The sequence below is a fragment of the Somniosus microcephalus genome, chromosome 5 (assembly GCF_052327205.1).
Source record: "Somniosus microcephalus isolate GS21.2 chromosome 5, FLI_Smic_1.0, whole genome shotgun sequence".
Lineage (NCBI taxonomy): Eukaryota > Metazoa > Chordata > Chondrichthyes > Squaliformes > Somniosidae > Somniosus > Somniosus microcephalus.
In genome coordinates, this window is record NC_140991.1 from 273,752,458 (window position 1) to 273,772,029 (window position 19,572).

At 48.5% G+C, this 19,572-nt stretch overlaps 1 protein-coding gene across 6 annotated transcripts in view; it reads right to left on the reverse strand.

Moving 5' to 3' along the window:
* Positions 1–19,572, reverse strand: part of elmo1 (engulfment and cell motility 1 (ced-12 homolog, C. elegans)) — a 351,678-nt gene that overhangs the window by 265,647 nt on the left and 66,459 nt on the right. For all 6 annotated transcript variants that reach the window (XM_085988968.1, XM_085988965.1, XM_085988967.1 and 3 more), the window contains exons 3-4: positions 2,494–2,648; positions 113–153 (exon numbers count right to left, since the gene is read on the reverse strand). In XM_085988968.1, the coding sequence (XP_085845094.1) occupies positions 113–153; positions 2,494–2,571 (119 nt within the window). In that variant the 5' untranslated portion in view covers positions 2,572–2,648. The remainder of the gene's footprint in view (positions 1–112; positions 154–2,493; positions 2,649–19,572) is intronic.

A 19,572-nucleotide genomic window follows, 5' to 3' on the forward strand; every position in this document is an offset into this window, starting at 1 on the left:
CCTCCCAAGTTATAACAGGTTATCTCCCTCATCACAGCCAAGTTATTTTTTTATGAGCGAGGAATGAACTTTATCCCACAAACATTGAAACTCATGCCGCGGAGACACTTACCCATCACAGACTTCCCGTATGATAGAGGCCAAAGGTTTTTTCTGAAATAATAATGAAAAAAGTTTCTTTATTAAAATATTGTCATTTCCGAAGTACTGATCCACAGTACACGGAGCTTCACCAGTATACTAAACCGCCTGTCTCGAAGTATTTCTGGCAGTCATTTTATCCCAACCCGGCATCCAAAGCCAATGACTCTTGTGGTTGTTTTAACCATCTCAAACAGTAGTTAGCATTGGGCGTACAGCACAAACACTCACCATTTCAGTTAGCCAGGCTGGGACTGGGGGATGGGGAGGACAGAGGCTCCATCAAACAGACAGTGGCACTGATTCAGTTTGAGATGTCACCATTAGCTTGTTTGCCCTGTTCTTTCGACAGAGTCACAGTCTTGGGTAGCAGCCAACCTCAAGTACGTGGCAGGTTCCCCGGCACTCTGGTCATGGACACGTGACCAATTCCCTCTGTTTGTCCTTGTTGTTGTGCTTCAGATTTGGCCCGGTCAACCATTAGATGGGCTGAATTCAAGCCAATGTCAACATTTGTTCCTTGCTTGGCAGGAATGTTGGCACCAAATCTGTATCATTGGAACCTTCTATTCTGTTATTTTATTATAAATCAATATTCACACAAAGTAAACCATCGCAAAGGACTTCATCAATATAAATGGCTTTTACCATACTTGATTTACAGGCCACAGCCTTAACTGCAGATGTAAATCAGATCTAAATAGCATCATATGCTAGCAGAATACCCTTAATGATTACACTCTTCAAGTTTCAGGAATGACAGAACACAAATAGAATCAGAGAATCAATGTTCTAAATATTTTCCAATCTTCTATACCGTGGTGGTGAGATTCCAGAGGAGCTTCGAGACATATTCCCAAGGTTGTCCAATGTACCTCCTGTGGCAGAGGAGAGGAATTCAGGACAGAACCAAGGGAGAAAATAACTTTTAAAAATAAAAGCTCATGTGGTAATGTTGATGTCAATGTTTTTTTTCCCTCCAACATGTTGCATAAGTTTTTTTTATACATAAAGAAAGGGCAAAGTATATTGGTAACACATTCCATGCTGTAACCCATCAGCAACCTGCCACATCACCACCAGCTGGTTCGAATTGTATTTTCACCTTGTACGAAACTAGGCTGCCAAGATCATAAACTGAGGGCTGAATGCATATTCCATTGCTTCTATTTCACCACAAAGTCAGCAGACTTCTACAGAAAGCATCTTTAAGGACAACATCAGGTGAGTGTACTACACCCAGACCAACTGGTCACACGGCAAGCCAACCAGATGATAGCCTGGACTGGATTCGATCGCCTGAGGGGGTTGGAGAAGAATTTTCCAGGGTATTTATTTCCCTGGTTACCCCTGGATTTTTGCCTCTCCCAGATGATTATATGGCTGCACTCCATTTCCCCTGCCAAGGGCTAAGGGAGGCAATCTACAGCCCAGGTAGCCATGGAATTTCAGGAGGCAAACCAAGGCAACTCACCCTGTGAAACCCCCTGCGGATCTGTCGGTAGCAAAAAGCAGTTCTAAAACATTACCCTCATCTCCGTGCTGTGGAATCTGCCCCAATTGTATGGAAAGATGAATTCCACAGCACATGCACAGTTTAAGTTGCAACTTGCAGCCGGTTGCAAAAGGCATGTGTGTGCAAAAAGGGAAGGAGCAGCCAAACTCTGTGGCTGGCAGAAGGAAAAAGAGGTACTGATTCTCTATCTCTCCAAATGATGCGCCATTCCTCCCAACGCACACCCATCATCCAACAGTCATTACACTTCACTCTTCTACTCCGTTACTTTTGTTTTTAAATACAAGGAATAATGGCACAATTTAAAGTTATGACCACTTTGCTTGCAACGGAATGAAATGAGGAATCAAGTAAATTGCAAGTTCTCCGGTAGCCTCCCAAGTGCCACCATTTTGTAGACGTTAGCTGTGACTCAGTAGTAACACTCTCGCCTCTGAGCTCAAGTACCACTCCACAGAATTGAGCACAAAATCTAGGCTGACACTTCAGTGCAGTACCGAGGGAGTGCTGCACTGTTGGAGGTGCCGTCTTTCAGATGAGACATTAAACCAAGGCCACATCTGTCCTCTTGGGTGGATGTAAAAGATCGAATGACACTATTTCAAAGAGGAGCTAGGGAGCTCACCCCGGTGCCCTGGCCAATATTTATTCCTCAACCAGCATCCCGAAAAACAGATTTTCTGGTCAATATCTCGTTGTTGCTACATTACAATAATAACTACACTTCAAAAGCACTTCTTTAGTTGTGAAGCCCTTTGGGGCATCCAGAGGTTGTGAAAGGCACTATATAAATGCAAGTTCTTACCCATCCATTTTTGGTACATAGAACCTCTTACCTGATCAATTTCCATCAACTTGGGGAAGGCCCCAGGCCATTCGATGGCCACCTTCACAATGTCCGACGGCGGTGGCATCTTAACTGTTTACACGCTCGCTGGAGAAAGCAGGGCAAGTCGCCCGAGTGCACACGTGGCCCGAATATCACCCAACCCTAAAGTAAAACACACAAGAGTGAATTGAGTTGGAAAGAAATGATATATTTGGCTAAATGAATTCATTGTGTTTTTGATATAGGTCAAGCACAATAAAACCCTAGAGAACACCAAGTACAGATGACAGATGCCACCTTTTGCCAAGCATCATGGTTTGGGTGCCAATACTTCCTTTGTCAACAATGAAAATTCACCGCTAACATTAATATCTAATGCCTCCACATCACAGGACGCAGACATAAACCTCTGGGTCACTCTGCCTCGCTCTCCTCCTTTAAGACCCTTCTTAAAACCTACCTCTTTGCCCAAGCTTTTGGGCACCTTTCCCAATATCTCCTTCTTTGGCTCACCGTCCAGTTTTGTCTGATTACGCTTCTGTGAAACACCCTGGGATGTTTTTCTATGTTAAAGACGCTATCTAAATGCAAGCTGTTGTTGTTGTAAATGGATTAGAAGACACTATGTTTAAAGAACTGGTTCTTGGTGACCAGTTTAGCCCAAATAGGCATTTGAAAACCAGGTGGTAATCCCAATAGAGACAACCAACTATCGCAAGAATACCAGTAAACTAGTAATATAGATAGAAGAACTATAAACTGGAAAACTAGTAACAGAGATATCAGAATTATAAACTAGCAAAATAGTAACATAGCTAGCAGAACTATAAACTAATAGATAGAAGACCTATAAACTGGCAAACTAGTAACACAGATATCAGAATTATAAACTAATAGATAGAAGACCTATAAACTGGCAAACTAGTAATGCAGATACCAAACCTACAAACTGGTAAACAAGTAACACAGATAGTAGACCAAGAAACTGACAATATTAGGCACATGGTCCCTGGATGAGTAAAGTTTTAACACCCATAAGTTGCCAGGTGGCTAACACTAAACCTGTACATGAAATGCTAACCTAGTAAACTGCCATGCATTGGAGCACAGAAATGTACAGGATTGGAGAAAGACCATTGCAGTCCACCGAACCATTCCCAGTGCAGTTACTGGCAAATTCAGAAGCTGACTTTGTGGACCTGTAATATTCAGTAACATAGGTTAATTTCAATCCTGATTTAAACTGAGCATTTCAGCATTTTCTTAGGATGAACCTGGGTGCATTCTTTTTGCTGTCTAAAATGATTGTCAACAGAATCAAATCTTGAGAGAAGTCAAGATCAGTTGAGAGATTTCCATTAGCGGTGTACTTTCCATTAGCTGTGTACTTCAAGGATTCAGAACATGCAACTGAATTAGTTAAAATATAAATATATTTATATATAGATGAATACATACCTAAAATATATGTAACTGTCAAAACAGTTTTGAATGTATCTGACTTGAGCAAAGCAGTGTATTTTCACTAATGTGATTTAGCCAGTCAATGTATCTACTTAGGAGACCAGATATTAAGACAAATGCCCTCTTTATACTACAGCATTTCTGTAATGCAACCCAACGCTGTGTCACTGGCCCCTTTATTTGCTGATGTCCTGCAGAACACCAGGCGAGCAACTGCGCATCTCACGCTTCTAGTCACCGCTCCCGGTCCTTCCCCAGTAGCTGCGCATGGGTCTGTACAGGCGAGCCATGGAACTGCATGTGGGGCCTGGGGGAACAGGCTGAACACTCGGCACACTCACGACCATAAACGATGGCACCCTCTACCGCTAGTGATTATATTTGCCACTGACAAAAAATACCTCTTCAGATAGAAGAAAAAGACTTGCATTTATATACTGTAGCACCTTTCACAACTTCAGGATGCCCCAAAGCACTTTACAGGCAATGAAGTGCTTTTGAAGTGTAGTTACTGTTGTAATATAGGAAATGTGACAGCCAATTTGCGCACACTAAGATTCCACAAACAGGGGCTTTCTATTAGGCACTGTAGAGTCTTCTGGCCTTAACACAGAGTTTAATAACTTTAGATCTTAACCACCGCTCCCATTTCCTCTCCGGTTCTGGAAATGGAGGATGACCGCACCAGAACCACTGGGAGTGGAGGTGGTGTGGGCTGGTGCTTGGGGTGGGGAACCCATATTGGTACACGGTCAGAGGAATGGTCCGTACCCCTGGGGTCGATCCACATTTCTACGCCACACTCCCGGGCCACGGAAGCCTTCTCCACTTTGCCAGATTTTCCATGCTTTCCTCCCCCTTTGCGGTTCTACTGTAACCATTTACACTTCCTCTAGACCCATCTGTTGTTTCTTTACTTGTCCCATTACCACTCCTTTTGCCTCGCACCATCATCCCTTTTTATCATTTAATCACTTTTGCCCTCCACCCTATCACAGACCCTCCTCTTTGTTATTCCCACTTTGTTCAAGTCCCACTCCAGAGACCTGAGCAGAAAAATCTAGGCTGACACTCCAGTGCAGTGCTGAGGGAGTGCTGCACTGTTGGAGGTGCCACCTTTCACATGAGACGTTAAACCAAGGTCCCGTCTGCTCTCAGATGGATGTAAAAGATCCCATGGCACTATTTCGAAGAAGAGCAGGGGAGTTATCCCCGGTGTCCTGGCCAATATTATCTTTCAATCAATATATCAAAAACAGATTATCTTGTCATTATCACATTGCTGTTTGAGAGAGCTTGCTGTGTGCTAATTGACTGCCGCGTTTCCTACATTACAACAGTGACTATACTTCAAAAGTACTTCATTGGCTGTAACACACTTTGGGACGTTCAGTGGTCGTGAAAGGCGCTATATAAATGCAAGTCTGTCTTTCTTTTTTCCCCCGCATGCAGCCCCCCTCCCCCCCCCCCCCCCCCACTCCAACCACCACTTTTCCCTGGTGCTGAACTTGCTTAAAAACTGTTAAATGTCTAATTTCTTCCAATTCTGATGAATGATCATCGACCTGAAAAGTTAATTCTGCTCCTCTCTACAGATGCTGCCTGCCCTGCTGAGTGTTTCTAGCATTTTTTGTTTTTATTCCGTATAGGCAGCAATGCACTCTTTCCTTTGCCGACCCTCTGCTGAAAGCTTACACAATTGTACCTTGGAAACAAACACACATGCAGTTATTTCTGGGTTGGTGATGGTGCTCAGAATTCTGCCCTGCAATGTAAATGGCGCAGGTTCCAGTGCACTGGATTCCAACATATTGCAGAATCATTTCACCAACATATATTGTGTAGATGTTCCCACTTAGTGAACGGGAATTGAAAATCTCGATTTGCCCTCTATCTCCAACCAGCGCATTCACCTAAATATTTTAATCATAATTAAGGATTTTTGTTTTGCTTTCAGATTACAGAATTGCACGCTGAATAAACATCGTGAACTGTACAATTTTAACAACCCACCAAAATAGTGTTTTATTTAGAATTCTTGGTGAGTGAGTACCATTGGATAAGTGAATAAAACTGCATAGCAAACAAATTAAATACTAAATAGGTATTGGATGGGGGGGGGGGGAGTAATTATAGTGCACAATGACTACAACTCATCCGATTCCCCTTCCTGAGCATTTCATAGAATCATACAGCACAGAAGGAGGCCCATCATTCCTATGCCAGCTCTTTGAAAGAGCAATCCAATTAGTCCCACTCCCCTGCTCTTTCCCTATAGCCCTTGTATCTTAGTGGAAGAGGGCAGGGAGCGGGGAGATTAGGTATCCACACAACCCTATTGGTCTGTAGAACTCAACATTGGCCCAGTAATTCCTGTCACAACGCGTGAGTAAGGACGGGGTACTCACGCGTGTGCCCGGAGGAATTGCCGGTTTTCAGCATGCACAGCGCATGCGCTGAAAACCGGCATTTCCTGTCCTCTGACCCAAGGGGTTAAGAGGCAGAACGCGTGCGACTTGTGATGCAGAGCGTGCGCGCTGAAATTCCTTTTTTTTTTTCCCCCCCAGAGTTGCCCGAGTGTAAAGGCCTCCGGTTTTTACGCGTGGAAAAACCAGACGTAAGTACTTAGTTTTACAGGTAAGTGGGCTTTTAGTACAATTTAGAAAAAAAATTTCCACAGGTTTATTATTTTTAAAGAATTTACAGTAAGGTAAGTTTAGTTTTAGACCCTATTTTTTTTAATTTATTTTTTTCAAAAATTTGATTAATTGTTTAAAATATTTTTTTTAACTTATTTATAGTTAATATAATCAGTGGGATGTTTATTAAAATGTTATTTAAAGTTTAAGTAGTGTTTTGGCAACCCATACTTTGAGTTTGACAGTTCTTACTCTCAAACTCATGAATGAAGTTTCCCCTCCCCACATCGCACTAACTACGCCGCTGGATCAGGTAAGCACATCGCGCCGACATCTGAACCGGGCCAGTGACAGGAAATGCAAGCAGGCCCGGGCTTCAGATGTCGGCGCGCCGGGTGAGTGCACATCGGGGGCTTGCACGCGCGGCAAGCTCCCGATCCTAATTTCAGGGCCATTGCTTTATCAGCAACATCAGTGTTACTGGGGGACTCTGAACTTGTGAAATGTGAAGTTGTATTCCACCCTGATGGTAATCTTAGCCCATTAAATCCCACATTCCAAAAGAATTTTTGTTATTTTCTTTGTTTCAAGCCTCCAGTCAGTAACTCAATTGTATCAAATGGATTTTGCAAAGCTTGCAAATTAAATGTATTAATTTTTAAAAAAGGAAATCACAGAAAATGTATATATCCCCCAAACATCTCTATCCACGTGGCTATGTTCCCTGTAACACCATGTGCCTTAACCTTTGCAACAAGTCTCTTATCTGTAACCTCATCCAACACTTACTGAAAATCATTATAAACAACTGCATTCCCTTCATATAAGGGTGTGTTTGATGAGGTTCCAGGTACGAGACTTGTTGCAAAAGTTAAGGCACATGGTGTTAAAGTGAATGTAGCCACACAGATAGAGAGATGGCTGGGGGACAGAAAGAAAAGAACAGAGATTAATGTATGTTTTTCAGAATGACTTGCCCCAGGGATCTGTGCTGAGACCACTTTTATTTTCCACTTATATAAACTATTTGGACAAAAGCAGCCGAGGAATGATATCAAAGTTTGATGATACCAAATTAGGTGGCACGGCAAACTGTGAGGAAGAATTCAGGAGATTGCAGGACACAGACAGGTTAGGGGAATGGGCAGATAGGTGGCAGATGCAGTTTAATGCAGAAAAATGTCGCAATACATTTTGAGAAGAGAAATATTGAAATGAAGTACAGTCCCCACTACATATAGCAGGCACGTTCGTGCCAACATGATTTGCCTACTATATGCGGTGGACGGTAAAAGCAGCTAATGCTGAAGTCTCCACTTTCTGACTGCCTCCCGGAGTTCTTAACAGGGACTTCAGGCAACTTCAGTCAGCAATCAGCCATTTGTACCATTAACAACTACGGGAAGTTGAAAAGTGGAGACTTTCGGCAGCTTCAATCCATTTCCTGGAACTAAAACCTGGTATTTATTCTGAGGCAGATTCGATAATAGGGTAAATACACCATCACAAATATTTTTGCATTACAGTGGCACTGCTGAATTGCCCGAAATAGCCGGCACGCTTAATGTTATAAGCGGCGCCTTTGTAATTGACTTCAATGGAAATGGTAAACAGTTAGCGGTATTTGCCTGATATAGGCATGGACAGTGTAAATGGTGGGTACTGTATACCCTAAATGAGATTGTTAAGAAGAAAGGAAAGTGCAGATCTAAGTGTGCATAGATCTTTACAGGTGAGAATGCAGATAGATTCACCCATAAAGGTGAATAGGCATCGGTGTTTTATATATAGGACAATTATGTTTCAGGATCCTTTGACCAATCTTTCACAGAAAGGATTTGGAGAAAAAGTGTTACTTTAAATGTTGTGTTTTAAAGCATAGTTTATTCATGCAAGTTGTAAAGATGCTAACAAGCTAACTTTGATGTTATTTCCTCAAAGTCTAGAAATAAGCAATTCATTAGCGTGTCTTATAATCCAAAAACAACTCACACCCAATTGCATTGGAAAGTCTTTGATCCTGTTTTTGTCCATGAACAGTAATAGATAAAATGCAGAGACACACTCGGGTATGTAGGTGTTTGAAACAGAAAGCTGCAAAGTGAAGTCAGAAAAAGATTAAAGAAAAGATATACTTGCTCTCGAGGCGGTTCAGAGAAGGTTCACTCGGTTGATTCCAGGGATGAGGGGGTTGACGTATGAGGAAAGGTTGAGTAGGTTGGGACTCTACTCATTGGAGTTCAGAAGAATGAGAGGCGATCTTATCGAAACATATAAGATTGTGAGGGGGCTTGATCGGGTGGATGCGGTGAGGATGTTTCCACTGATGGGTGAGACTAGAACTAGGGGGCATAATCTAAGAATAAGGGGCTGTGCTTTCAAAACTGAGATGAGGAGAAACTTCTTCACTCAGAGGGTAGTAAATCTATGGAATTTGCTGCCCTAGAGAGCTGTGGAAGCTGCAACATTAAATAAATTTAAAATGGAGATAGACAGTTTCCTAGCAGATAAGGGAATTAGGGGTTACGGGGAGAGGGCAGGGAAGTGGACGTGAGTCTAGATTCGGCTCAGCCATGATCCTATTGAATGGCGGAGCAGGCCCGAGGGGCCGTATGGCCTACTCCTGCTCCTACTTCTTATCTATATATATAAAGCGGCTCTTCTGTCTGTCCCGATGTCTGTCCCGATGTCTGTCTGTCTGTCTGTCCGTTCTCTATACGTTTGAAAGTTACAGAGCGTACCGACGCGCGCGTCGCCTCAAAAGAAAGCTTGCGATTCCGGACCGGTCATAGGCGTATTTACGTTTCGGCCGGACAAAAATCCCGCCCGCGGTATCCCAAAAACGTTCAGCGTTCCGCTCATTAGCATCTCATTAGCGACCGTGTGACGTCGAGGTCGACCAATCGGACGGCGGGTTCCTTCCTACAGTTGAGTGTCGAGTGACTCGACGATTGACCAATCCTACGCTTCGGTGACCTGACCGGTCGACCAATCGGTGCGTGTGTGGGCGGGCCTTATCCTTCTGAACCGAGGTGAGTGGCCGCCATCTTGATTTTTCACGATTTTTTCCCCACACTTTCAGTGTGTTAGGGAAGTAAGGTAAATATTTGAATTGTGTGTTAGGGAATTAATTAACAATTTATTTGAGTTTTATATTGTGTTTAGCAACCCCCCCCCTCCTCCTCACCCTCGCGCAGGGGGGACTCGGGGCCTGAAGCTCAAAAAATTTCTCTCTCTCTCTCTCTTTCTTCCCTCTCTCGCTCTCCTTCTCCTCTTCCCTCTCTCTCCTTCTCTCGCTCTCCTTCTCCTCTTCCCTCTCTCTCCTTCTCCTCTTCCCTGTCTCTCTCTACTTCCCCCTCTCAGGTTTCACGGTGTCGGCCGTAGCGCGGGCGGGCCGCCCGAAGTTTCCCGCTCGCTAACGGCCGCCAGGCCGCCCGCACTGACCGCGCATGCGCCGCCCGCGAGAGCCCGCTTCCGGCGCCGGCCGCCGCTCAGCATTCCTCGTCTGTGCTGAGTTAGCTGTTCCCAGCTGGTGGGGGAGCAAGATCGGTGTCCTTGATGGAGACGGGGTCGTGGGGGGGCGGGGGTGGGGGGAGACAGCGATTACACGGGGGGGGGGGAGACAGCGATTACACGGGGGGGGGGGAGACAGCGATTACACGGGGGGGGGGGGGAGACAGCGATTACACGGGGGGGGGGAGACAGCGATTACACGGGGGGGGGGAGACAGCGATTACACGGGGGGGGGGAGACAGCGATTACACGGGGGGGGGGGAAGACAGCGATTACACGGGGGGGGGGAAGACAGCGATTACACGGGGGGGGAGACAGCGATTACACGGGGGGGGGAGACAGCGATTACACGGGGGGGGGAGACAGCGATTACACGGGGGGGGGGAAGACAGCGATTACACGGGGGGGGGGAGACAGCGATTACACGGGGGGGGGAGACAGCGATTACACGGGGGGGGGAGACAGCGATTACACGGGGGGGGGGAGACAGCGATTACACGGGGGGGAGACAGCGATTACACGGGGGGGAGACAGCGATTACACGGGGGGAGACAGCGATTACACGGGGGGAGACAGCGATTACACGGGGGGAGACAGCGATTACACGGGGGGAGACAGCGATTACACGGGGGGAGACAGCGATTACACGGGGGGAGACAGCGATTACACGGGGGGGAGACAGCGATTACACGGGGGGGAGACAGCGATTACACGGGGGGAGACAGCGATTACACGGGGGGAGACAGCGATTACACGGGGGGAGACAGCGATTACACGGGGGGAGACAGCGATTACACGGGGGGAGACAGCGATTACACGGGGGGAGACAGCGATTACACGGGGGGAGACAGCGATTACACGGGGGGAGACAGCGATTACACGGGGGGAGACAGCGATTACACGGGGGGAGACAGCGATTACACGGGGGAGACAGCGATTACACGGGGGGAGACAGCGATTACACGGGGGGAGACAGCGATTACACGGGGGGAGACAGCGATTACACGGGGGGAGACAGCGATTACACGGGGGGAGACAGCGATTACACGGGGGGAGACAGCGATTACACGGGGGGAGACAGCGATTACACGGGGGGAGACAGCGATTACACGGGGGGAGACAGCGATTACACGGGGGGAGACAGCGATTACACGGGGGAGACAGCGATTACACGGGGGGAGACAGCGATTACACGGGGGGAGACAGCGATTACACGGGGGGAGACAGCGATTACACGGGGGGAGACAGCGATTACACGGGGGGAGACAGCGATTACACGGGGGGAGACAGCGATTACACGGGGGGAGACAGCGATTACACGGGGGGAGACAGCGATTACACGGGGGGAGACAGCGATTACACGGGGGGAGACAGCGATTACACGGGGGGAGACAGCGATTACACGGGGGGAGACAGCGATTACACGGGGGGAGACAGCGATTACACGGGGGGAGACAGCGATTACACGGGGGGAGACAGCGATTACACGGGGGGAGACAGCGATTACACGGGGGGAGACAGCGATTACACGGGGGGAGACAGCGATTACACGGGGGGAGACAGCGATTACACGGGGGGAGACAGCGATTACACGGGGGGAGACAGCGATTACACGGGGGGAGACAGCGATTACACGGGGGGAGACAGCGATTACACGGGGGGAGACAGCGATTACACGGGGGGAGACAGCGATTACACGGGGGGAGACAGCGATTACACGGGGGGAGACAGCGATTACACGGGGGGAGACAGCGATTACACGGGGGGAGACAGCGATTACACGGGGGGAGACAGCGATTACACGGGGGGAGACAGCGATTACACGGGGGGAGACAGCGATTACACGGGGGGAGACAGCGATTACACGGGGGGAGACAGCGATTACACGGGGGGGAGACAGCGATTACACGGGGGGAGACAGCGATTACACGGGGGGAGACAGCGATTACACGGGGGGAGACAGCGATTACACGGGGGGGAGACAGCGATTACACGGGGGGAGACAGCGATTACACGGGGGGAGACAGCGATTACACGGGGGGAGACAGCGATTACACGGGGGGAGACAGCGATTACACGGGGGGAGACAGCGATTACACGGGGGGAGACAGCGATTACACGGGGGGAGACAGCGATTACACGGGGGGAGACAGCGATTACACGGGGGGAGACAGCGATTACACGGGGGGAGACAGCGATTACACGGGGGGAGACAGCGATTACACGGGGGGAGACAGCGATTACACGGGGGGGAGACAGCGATTACACGGGGGGAGACAGCGATTACACGGGGGGAGACAGCGATTACACGGGGGGAGACAGCGATTACACGGGGGGAGACAGCGATTACACGGGGGGAGACAGCGATTACACGGGGGGAGACAGCGATTACACGGGGGGAGACAGCGATTACACGGGGGGAGACAGCGATTACACGGGGGGAGACAGCGATTACACGGGGGGAGACAGCGATTACACGGGGGAGACAGCGATTACACGGGGGGAGACAGCGATTACACGGGGGGAGACAGCGATTACACGGGGGGAGACAGCGATTACACGGGGGGAGACAGCGATTACACGGGGGGAGACAGCGATTACACGGGGGGAGACAGCGATTACACGGGGGGAGACAGCGATTACACGGGGGGAGACAGCGATTACACGGGGGGAGACAGCGATTACACGGGGACCGGGGGGAGACAGCGATTACACGGGGGGAGACAGCGATTACACGGGGGGAGACAGCGATTACACGGGGGGAGACAGCGATTACACGGGGGGAGACAGCGATTACACGGGGGAGACAGCGATTACACGGGGGGAGACAGCGATTACACGGGGGGAGACAGCGATTACACGGGGGGAGACAGCGATTACACGGGGGGAGACAGCGATTACACGGGGGGAGACAGCGATTACACGGGGGAGACAGCGATTACACGGGGGGAGACAGCGATTACACGGGGGGAGACAGCGATTACACGGGGGGAGACAGCGATTACACGGGGGGAGACAGCGATTACACGGGGGGGAGACAGCGATTACACGGGGGGAGACAGCGATTACACGGGGGGAGACAGCGATTACACGGGGGGAGACAGCGATTACACGGGGGGAGACAGCGATTACACGGGGGGAGACAGCGATTACACGGGGGGAGACAGCGATTACACGGGGGGAGACAGCGATTACACGGGGGGGGGAGACAGCGATTACACGGGGGGGAGACAGCGATTACACGGGGGGGAGACAGCGATTACACGGGGGGGAGACAGCGATTACACGGGGGGGAGACAGCGATTACACGGGGGGAGACAGCGATTACACGGGGGGAGACAGCGATTACACGGGGGGAGACAGCGATTACACGGGGGGGAGACAGCGATTACACGGGGGGGGAGACAGCGATTACACGGGGGGGGAGACAGCGATTACACGGGGGGGAGACAGCGATTACACGGGGGGGAGACAGCGATTACACGGGGGGGAGACAGCGATTACACGGGGGGGAGACAGCGATTACACGGGGGGGAGACAGCGATTACACGGGGGGGAGACAGCGATTACACGGGGGGGGAGACAGCGATTACACGGGGGGGAGACAGCGATTACACGGGGGGGGAGACAGCGATTACACGGGGGGGAGACAGCGATTACACGGGGGGGAGACAGCGATTACACGGGGGGGAGACAGCGATTACACGGGGGGGAGACAGCGATTACACGGGGGGGAGACAGCGATTACACGGGGGGGAGACAGCGATTACACGGGGGGGAGACAGCGATTACACGGGGGGGAGACAGCGATTACACGGGGGGAGACAGCGATTACACGGGGGGGAGACAGCGATTACACGGGGGGGAGACAGCGATTACACGGGGGGGAGACAGCGATTACACGGGGGGGAGACAGCGATTACACGGGGGGGAGACAGCGATTACACGGGGGGGAGACAGCGATTACACGGGGGGGAGACAGCGATTACACGGGGGGGAGACAGCGATTACACGGGGGGAGACAGCGATTACACGGGGGGGAGACAGCGATTACACGGGGGGGAGACAGTGATTACACGGGGGGGGAGGAACAGTGATTACACGGGGGGGGAGACAGCGATTACACGGGGGGGAGACAGCTGATTACACGGGGGGGGAGACAGCGATTACACGGGGGGGGAGACAGCGATTACACGGGGGGGGAGACAGCGATTACACGGGGCGGGGGAGACAGCGATTTACACGGGGGGGAGACAGCGATTACACGGGGGGGAGACAGTGATTACACGGGGGGGAGACAGTGATTACACGGGGGGGAGACAGTGATTACACGGGGGGGAGACAGTGATTACACGGGGGGGGGGGGAGACAGTGATTACACGGGGGGGGAGACAGTGATTACAGGGGGGGGAGACAGTGATTACACGGGGGGGGAGACAGTGATTACACGGGGGGGAGACAGTGATTACACGGGGGGAGTGTGAGGGAGAGGGGGAGGGAGTGTGGGGGGGGGGGGGAGTGTGAGGGAGAGGGGGGGAGTGAGGGAGGAGAGGGGGAGCTCTCTTCCCCCCCAGTCGCGCTCTCTCTTTCCCCCCCCACTCGCTCTCGCTCTCTCTCCCCCCCCAGTCTCTCTCTCTCTTTTCCCCCCCCGCTTCGCTCTCTCTTTCCCCCCCGCTCGCTCTCATCGCTTACCCCCCGCTCGCTCGCTCATCGCTTACCCCCCCGCTCGCTCTCTCTCACCCCCCCGCTCGCTCTCTTCTCTTACCCCCACCGCTCGCTCTCTCTCTCTTTCCCCCCCCTGCTCTCTCTCTCTCTCTCTTCCCCCCCCCGCTCTCTCTCTCTCTCTCTCTTCCCCCCCCCCCCCCCCCACTCGCTCGCTCTCTCTCTTCCAACAACAACATGCCCTCGAAAAAGCCTCGGCAACGCCGGGCTCCCCCAGCTAGTATTCTTATGTTCTTAAAAGGATACAATGGAGGGCAGTTAGAAATTAGTTTGTTCAAGTCAAGCAAGATGACCCATTGATGTGGGAAAACATAGTTTTTAAATTATTTTTGTATTGTTACACAAGGACAAGTTGTACCGATTAAACGAAGTGAATCTGATTGTACCTGCTGTGTCGTATGTTCACTCACTGTGAAACAAAGCAGATTAATGATTTGTATCAAGCCTCATCTTGACAAATGCTTGCTCAGTCTGCCTTCAGAGAAACTGAAGAAGCACATGTTTGAAAGACAGTCCACAAGTGGGTACTATTGTTACACCCCTGGGTAACGCTACTGGGCAAGTAGAAATAGGGCAGCGAGAGTCAATTTCAATAAAAGTAAGACATTCAGACCACTTACGTCTCTGAACCAGCGAATGTTCCCACAGTAGACCCAAATTTGTAACCAGGAGCATTGAATACATTGAATTTATAAAAGACATTTATTACACCACAATGTTTCTGGGCATCCCATTATGAGAAGGTTATTAAAGCCATGGAAATGGTACAGTAAGATTCACTGGAATTATACCAAAAATGAGAGGTTATAGTCAATGTTCCCCCTAATTTTTGGGGGGGTACGCGATCCCTTTAAGGGGCTGCACGGCCCAGTCACAGTTTCGTGCATGTGCGAAATTTATCACTGGAAAAGCCGGTCACGAGCTGCGCAGCTTAGAGGGAGCGTTGGTTCTAGTTATGAAGAAAGATTTTTTAAAAACTGGATTTTTTTTGACTGGAACAGAGAAAGTTAAGAAAGTTAATAACAGAAGTTTTCAAAATTATGAAAGGGTTCGAGATGGTAAATAGTGAAAGGTTGTTTCCACTAGTTGATAACTCAGTAACAAGGGGGCATAGTAATTTCCTACATGATAGCAATGATTACACTGCCAAAGCATTTCATTGGCTGTAAAGCGCTTTGGGACATACGAGGACTTAAAAGGTGCTGTATAAATACAAGTCTTTCTTTCACAGATGCATGATTTATCACTAGGAGAAAGAAGGGGTAAGTTGGAAGAAATGTTTTTCCAACAAAGGATTGTTCGAACAAAGGAATGCTTTACCACAAGTGACTATTCAGGCAGAGACTTTAATATTATTTAAAACGGAATTAAATCAGTATTTGAAAAGGAAGGGTAATAGTAAATTGTTACAGTTATGTAGCGATATGGTATTGGACCAGCAATCCAGAGGCCTGGAGTTCAAATCCCACCAATGGCGAGTTAATTCTGCGTCAAAAAAACAGTTCACTAATGTCCTTGCGTGAAGGAAATCTGCCATCCCTGTGTGTTGTGGAATAGTCATTTGTAGAGTAGAATGCATAGGGACAACGGAACCAGACCACAATAAAACAGCTCCGGTAGCACCGAGGAGGGGAGGACATCATTGATAAATAAAATAATAAATAATGGCCTACAAATTGCTGGTGAAAAAATGGCAAGTTGACAGCACCAGCCAATATTAGTGCGTAACAAACCCAGCAATTTGTGGCAAGGAAGAGATACACCGTGAGTTGTGAATCGCCACAAATTGGTGGACGATTTGCGCTGCTCTGCAGTTGCCTTGCAAAAACAAGACCTTGCCATCAACCTCCCCATGAGTGTCATGAAATGACTGGATTTGCACCATAAGCATGAACTAAAATCACCACAAAATCTGGGCTGCTTTTTCACGGCGTAAGGACCCTGTTCCCTTGATGGTCCTGCAATGTCTCTCAACCTTGGAGGCCCAGAAAGGGAACAATTGAAACTGTGGAGTCTCACTCCTGCAGGTAGTATTTTTCTTCTTAGTTTCTTTTAATCCAATCTTTCTTTCCCTCTCCTTATTTCTCTTTCTGTATCTAATTTGACTCTGATTCACCTTTTTTCCTTCTCCATCGTTCGCGGTTTCTTTTTCTACCCTTAAATCTCATTGGTTAAGGTGATAGACTGTTGGTCCCGTCATTCACCAAGATCCCAGATGCTCCACTGCCCTCGTACATCCAGCAGTTTGCAACGCAAAAATAACTGGAGCTGAAGGGTGAGGAAAAAAATCCAACTCTCAGCGTTGACCACGAGATGCCCCGCTCCAGCAAATTCTGGGCCACTGCCAGTGGGAATCAAAATGCCAGGCTTGCCTCTCCAGACAATTCAACTGGTAGAAGCACTTCAGTGTGGAACTGTGCCACACATACCAAACACTAAACTCTGGCAATAAAGCACTGCACTTGGCCTCAGCATCCCCAGGCTAAGTATGTCAGGCTTGACGGGTTTCTTTTGTTTGGGGGGGGGGGGGGGTGGGGGGGCGCGGAGGAGATCCCATTCTTGATTCTTAGCCGATGATTCCCTAGTGGTAGGTGTGCATGTGGATGCATGGCCACTGCAAGAGCAGGATGGGCAGTGATGTCTCTGTCCCTCCCCCACTGTCAACAACATAACTATCTGGGACCATATCTAGAGAATGGTCAATTGGACAAGATAGCAGATGGCCCCCATGAAATGATACAAGTCAGTGCTTTCACAAGGGAGAGGGAAAAAATGTCAGACTCAAGAGTAGCCGCTGTGGAAGAAATTATACATTCAATGTTCTAGATGTTGATATAATCAAAACAATGTAACACAAATTGCACATTGAATCTCTTAAGTACTCTTCAAACCATTCGTTCCAATTCACCTTCAGGAAACAATGTGACCAGCGTAAAGGATAGTTTCAGATCCCGAGGCACCAGGGAACACAACAAATTCTTTGAACTGGACAGTTTTTGAATCAATGTTACGAGCGCAGCAGTTTCAAGCCAAGATTGTTGCTGAACCCGAGCTTGCTGTTTTCTCTGAATCAACCAGTCAGGTCAGTAAATAATCCAATTGTGCACGGTGAAGTTTGTGTGTGGCAACAACAGATTCTTTATGAAAGGGCTTCAATGCATAACCATTAAATAAACAAAGATTTGAAAGCTGGATTAGCTTCCAGAAGATGCAAGGCTGACAGTGCAGACACAAGTCACTGAAAGGAGGCAGCAACTGAAAGCAAAATAAGAGGAAATGAAGAAATAAAAACAAACCTTTTTATCTCCCATATAATTGAGAGTTCGGTAGTTGGGCTAAAAATACTCACTATCACAACATCTTAAAAATGCACTAATATTTTGCTCAAAAGGCCATTTCAACTTGGGTGTGGCTTTGCATTATAACTGAGGCATGAGCTTGAAAATAGTTCAGAGCTCTTGCTTTTGGTTTCCTTTTTCACTCTGCTGAGGGGATGGGCTGAGTCTGCATTTCTGTCGCAGTTTTGTCTTGTACACAGTGGGAGATCAGTGGCTGCAGGCTCATCGCTCTTAACTGGTTAACGCTTGCTGCATATCACTGGAAACTAAACGATTGGCGGCTCCAAGTTCTGAAGCGCTCATTGTCAGAATTCTTCATTGCACCATGCATGCAGCAAGGGCAGAGAGGCTAAAATGTGTGAAGGCGTTAACCAATGGAATATAAAAAAGGAGGCACTGACCGATGGAATAAAAATCAATTGTATTTTTATTATCTTTCCCTTAAGCAGAAAGGCAATAATAAGAAAATTATAAAGTGACCAGTTTGTGGTACTGCACACATGGGAGTAGATCTCGACTTTGTGCAATAGTGTTAAACGGTTGATAGCAAGTCGGCAGTCCACTTTAAACCTCTCCTGATTTTTATTTCCACTGAAACCAAAATCAAGATCTACCCCAAGGAATCAAGGCCAAATGTAGTCTTCAGGTGAGGGAGGCAGCGTTGCGGCCAGAGATAATTCAACCAGGATACATGTGATTCAGTCCCCATTTTAAAGTCAAAGTCTGCCCTTATTTTCATGTTTCCATTATAAATTTCTGTGTTCAAATTTATAATGGAAACTACCTCTATAAAGTTGGCACTGTAATTACACGTTCCTGTAGTGTATGTACCTTTAAGGGGAGAACTACTTTTTACAGCTCCTGTATACTGTAGTACCGGCAGTGACCACACCTGTATATAAACCCTGAGTAGGGATCTGTACTGTTAGTTTTTAGAGTAACCCTCATCCAGTAAACACCTGTTGTTTGTTATCTGCAGTCTCTGTCTATTTATTGAAGGACACCATACGTCAAGATACACAGATTTAACAGTGGCGACGAGAAGTGGATTCAAACCTACCTGCAACTCTGCATCACCTCCCAGGGATTCGCTCCTGGAGAACAGTAAAGAAAAAAAAAGGCCGAGTCCAGAAATACGGACGTCGACCATCCAGAGAAGACTTGAGCATCGCAGAGGAGGCTGTTAAGAGCTGGGCTTGGTTCTCCAGTCACGACGATCCAGCGCAACAGGCTGGCAACAGGTACAGCGCAGACCCTTCCCGGACAGCGACGGCACAGATAAAGGCAGAGCAGCGTCGACGGGGTAAGAGAGAGGGTAAAGCGCACAGGGCGCAGCTGGGGTTGAAGACCGAGCGGCGTCGACGAAAACAAAAAGAGAGGGTAAAGCGCACAGGGCGCAGCTGGGGTTCG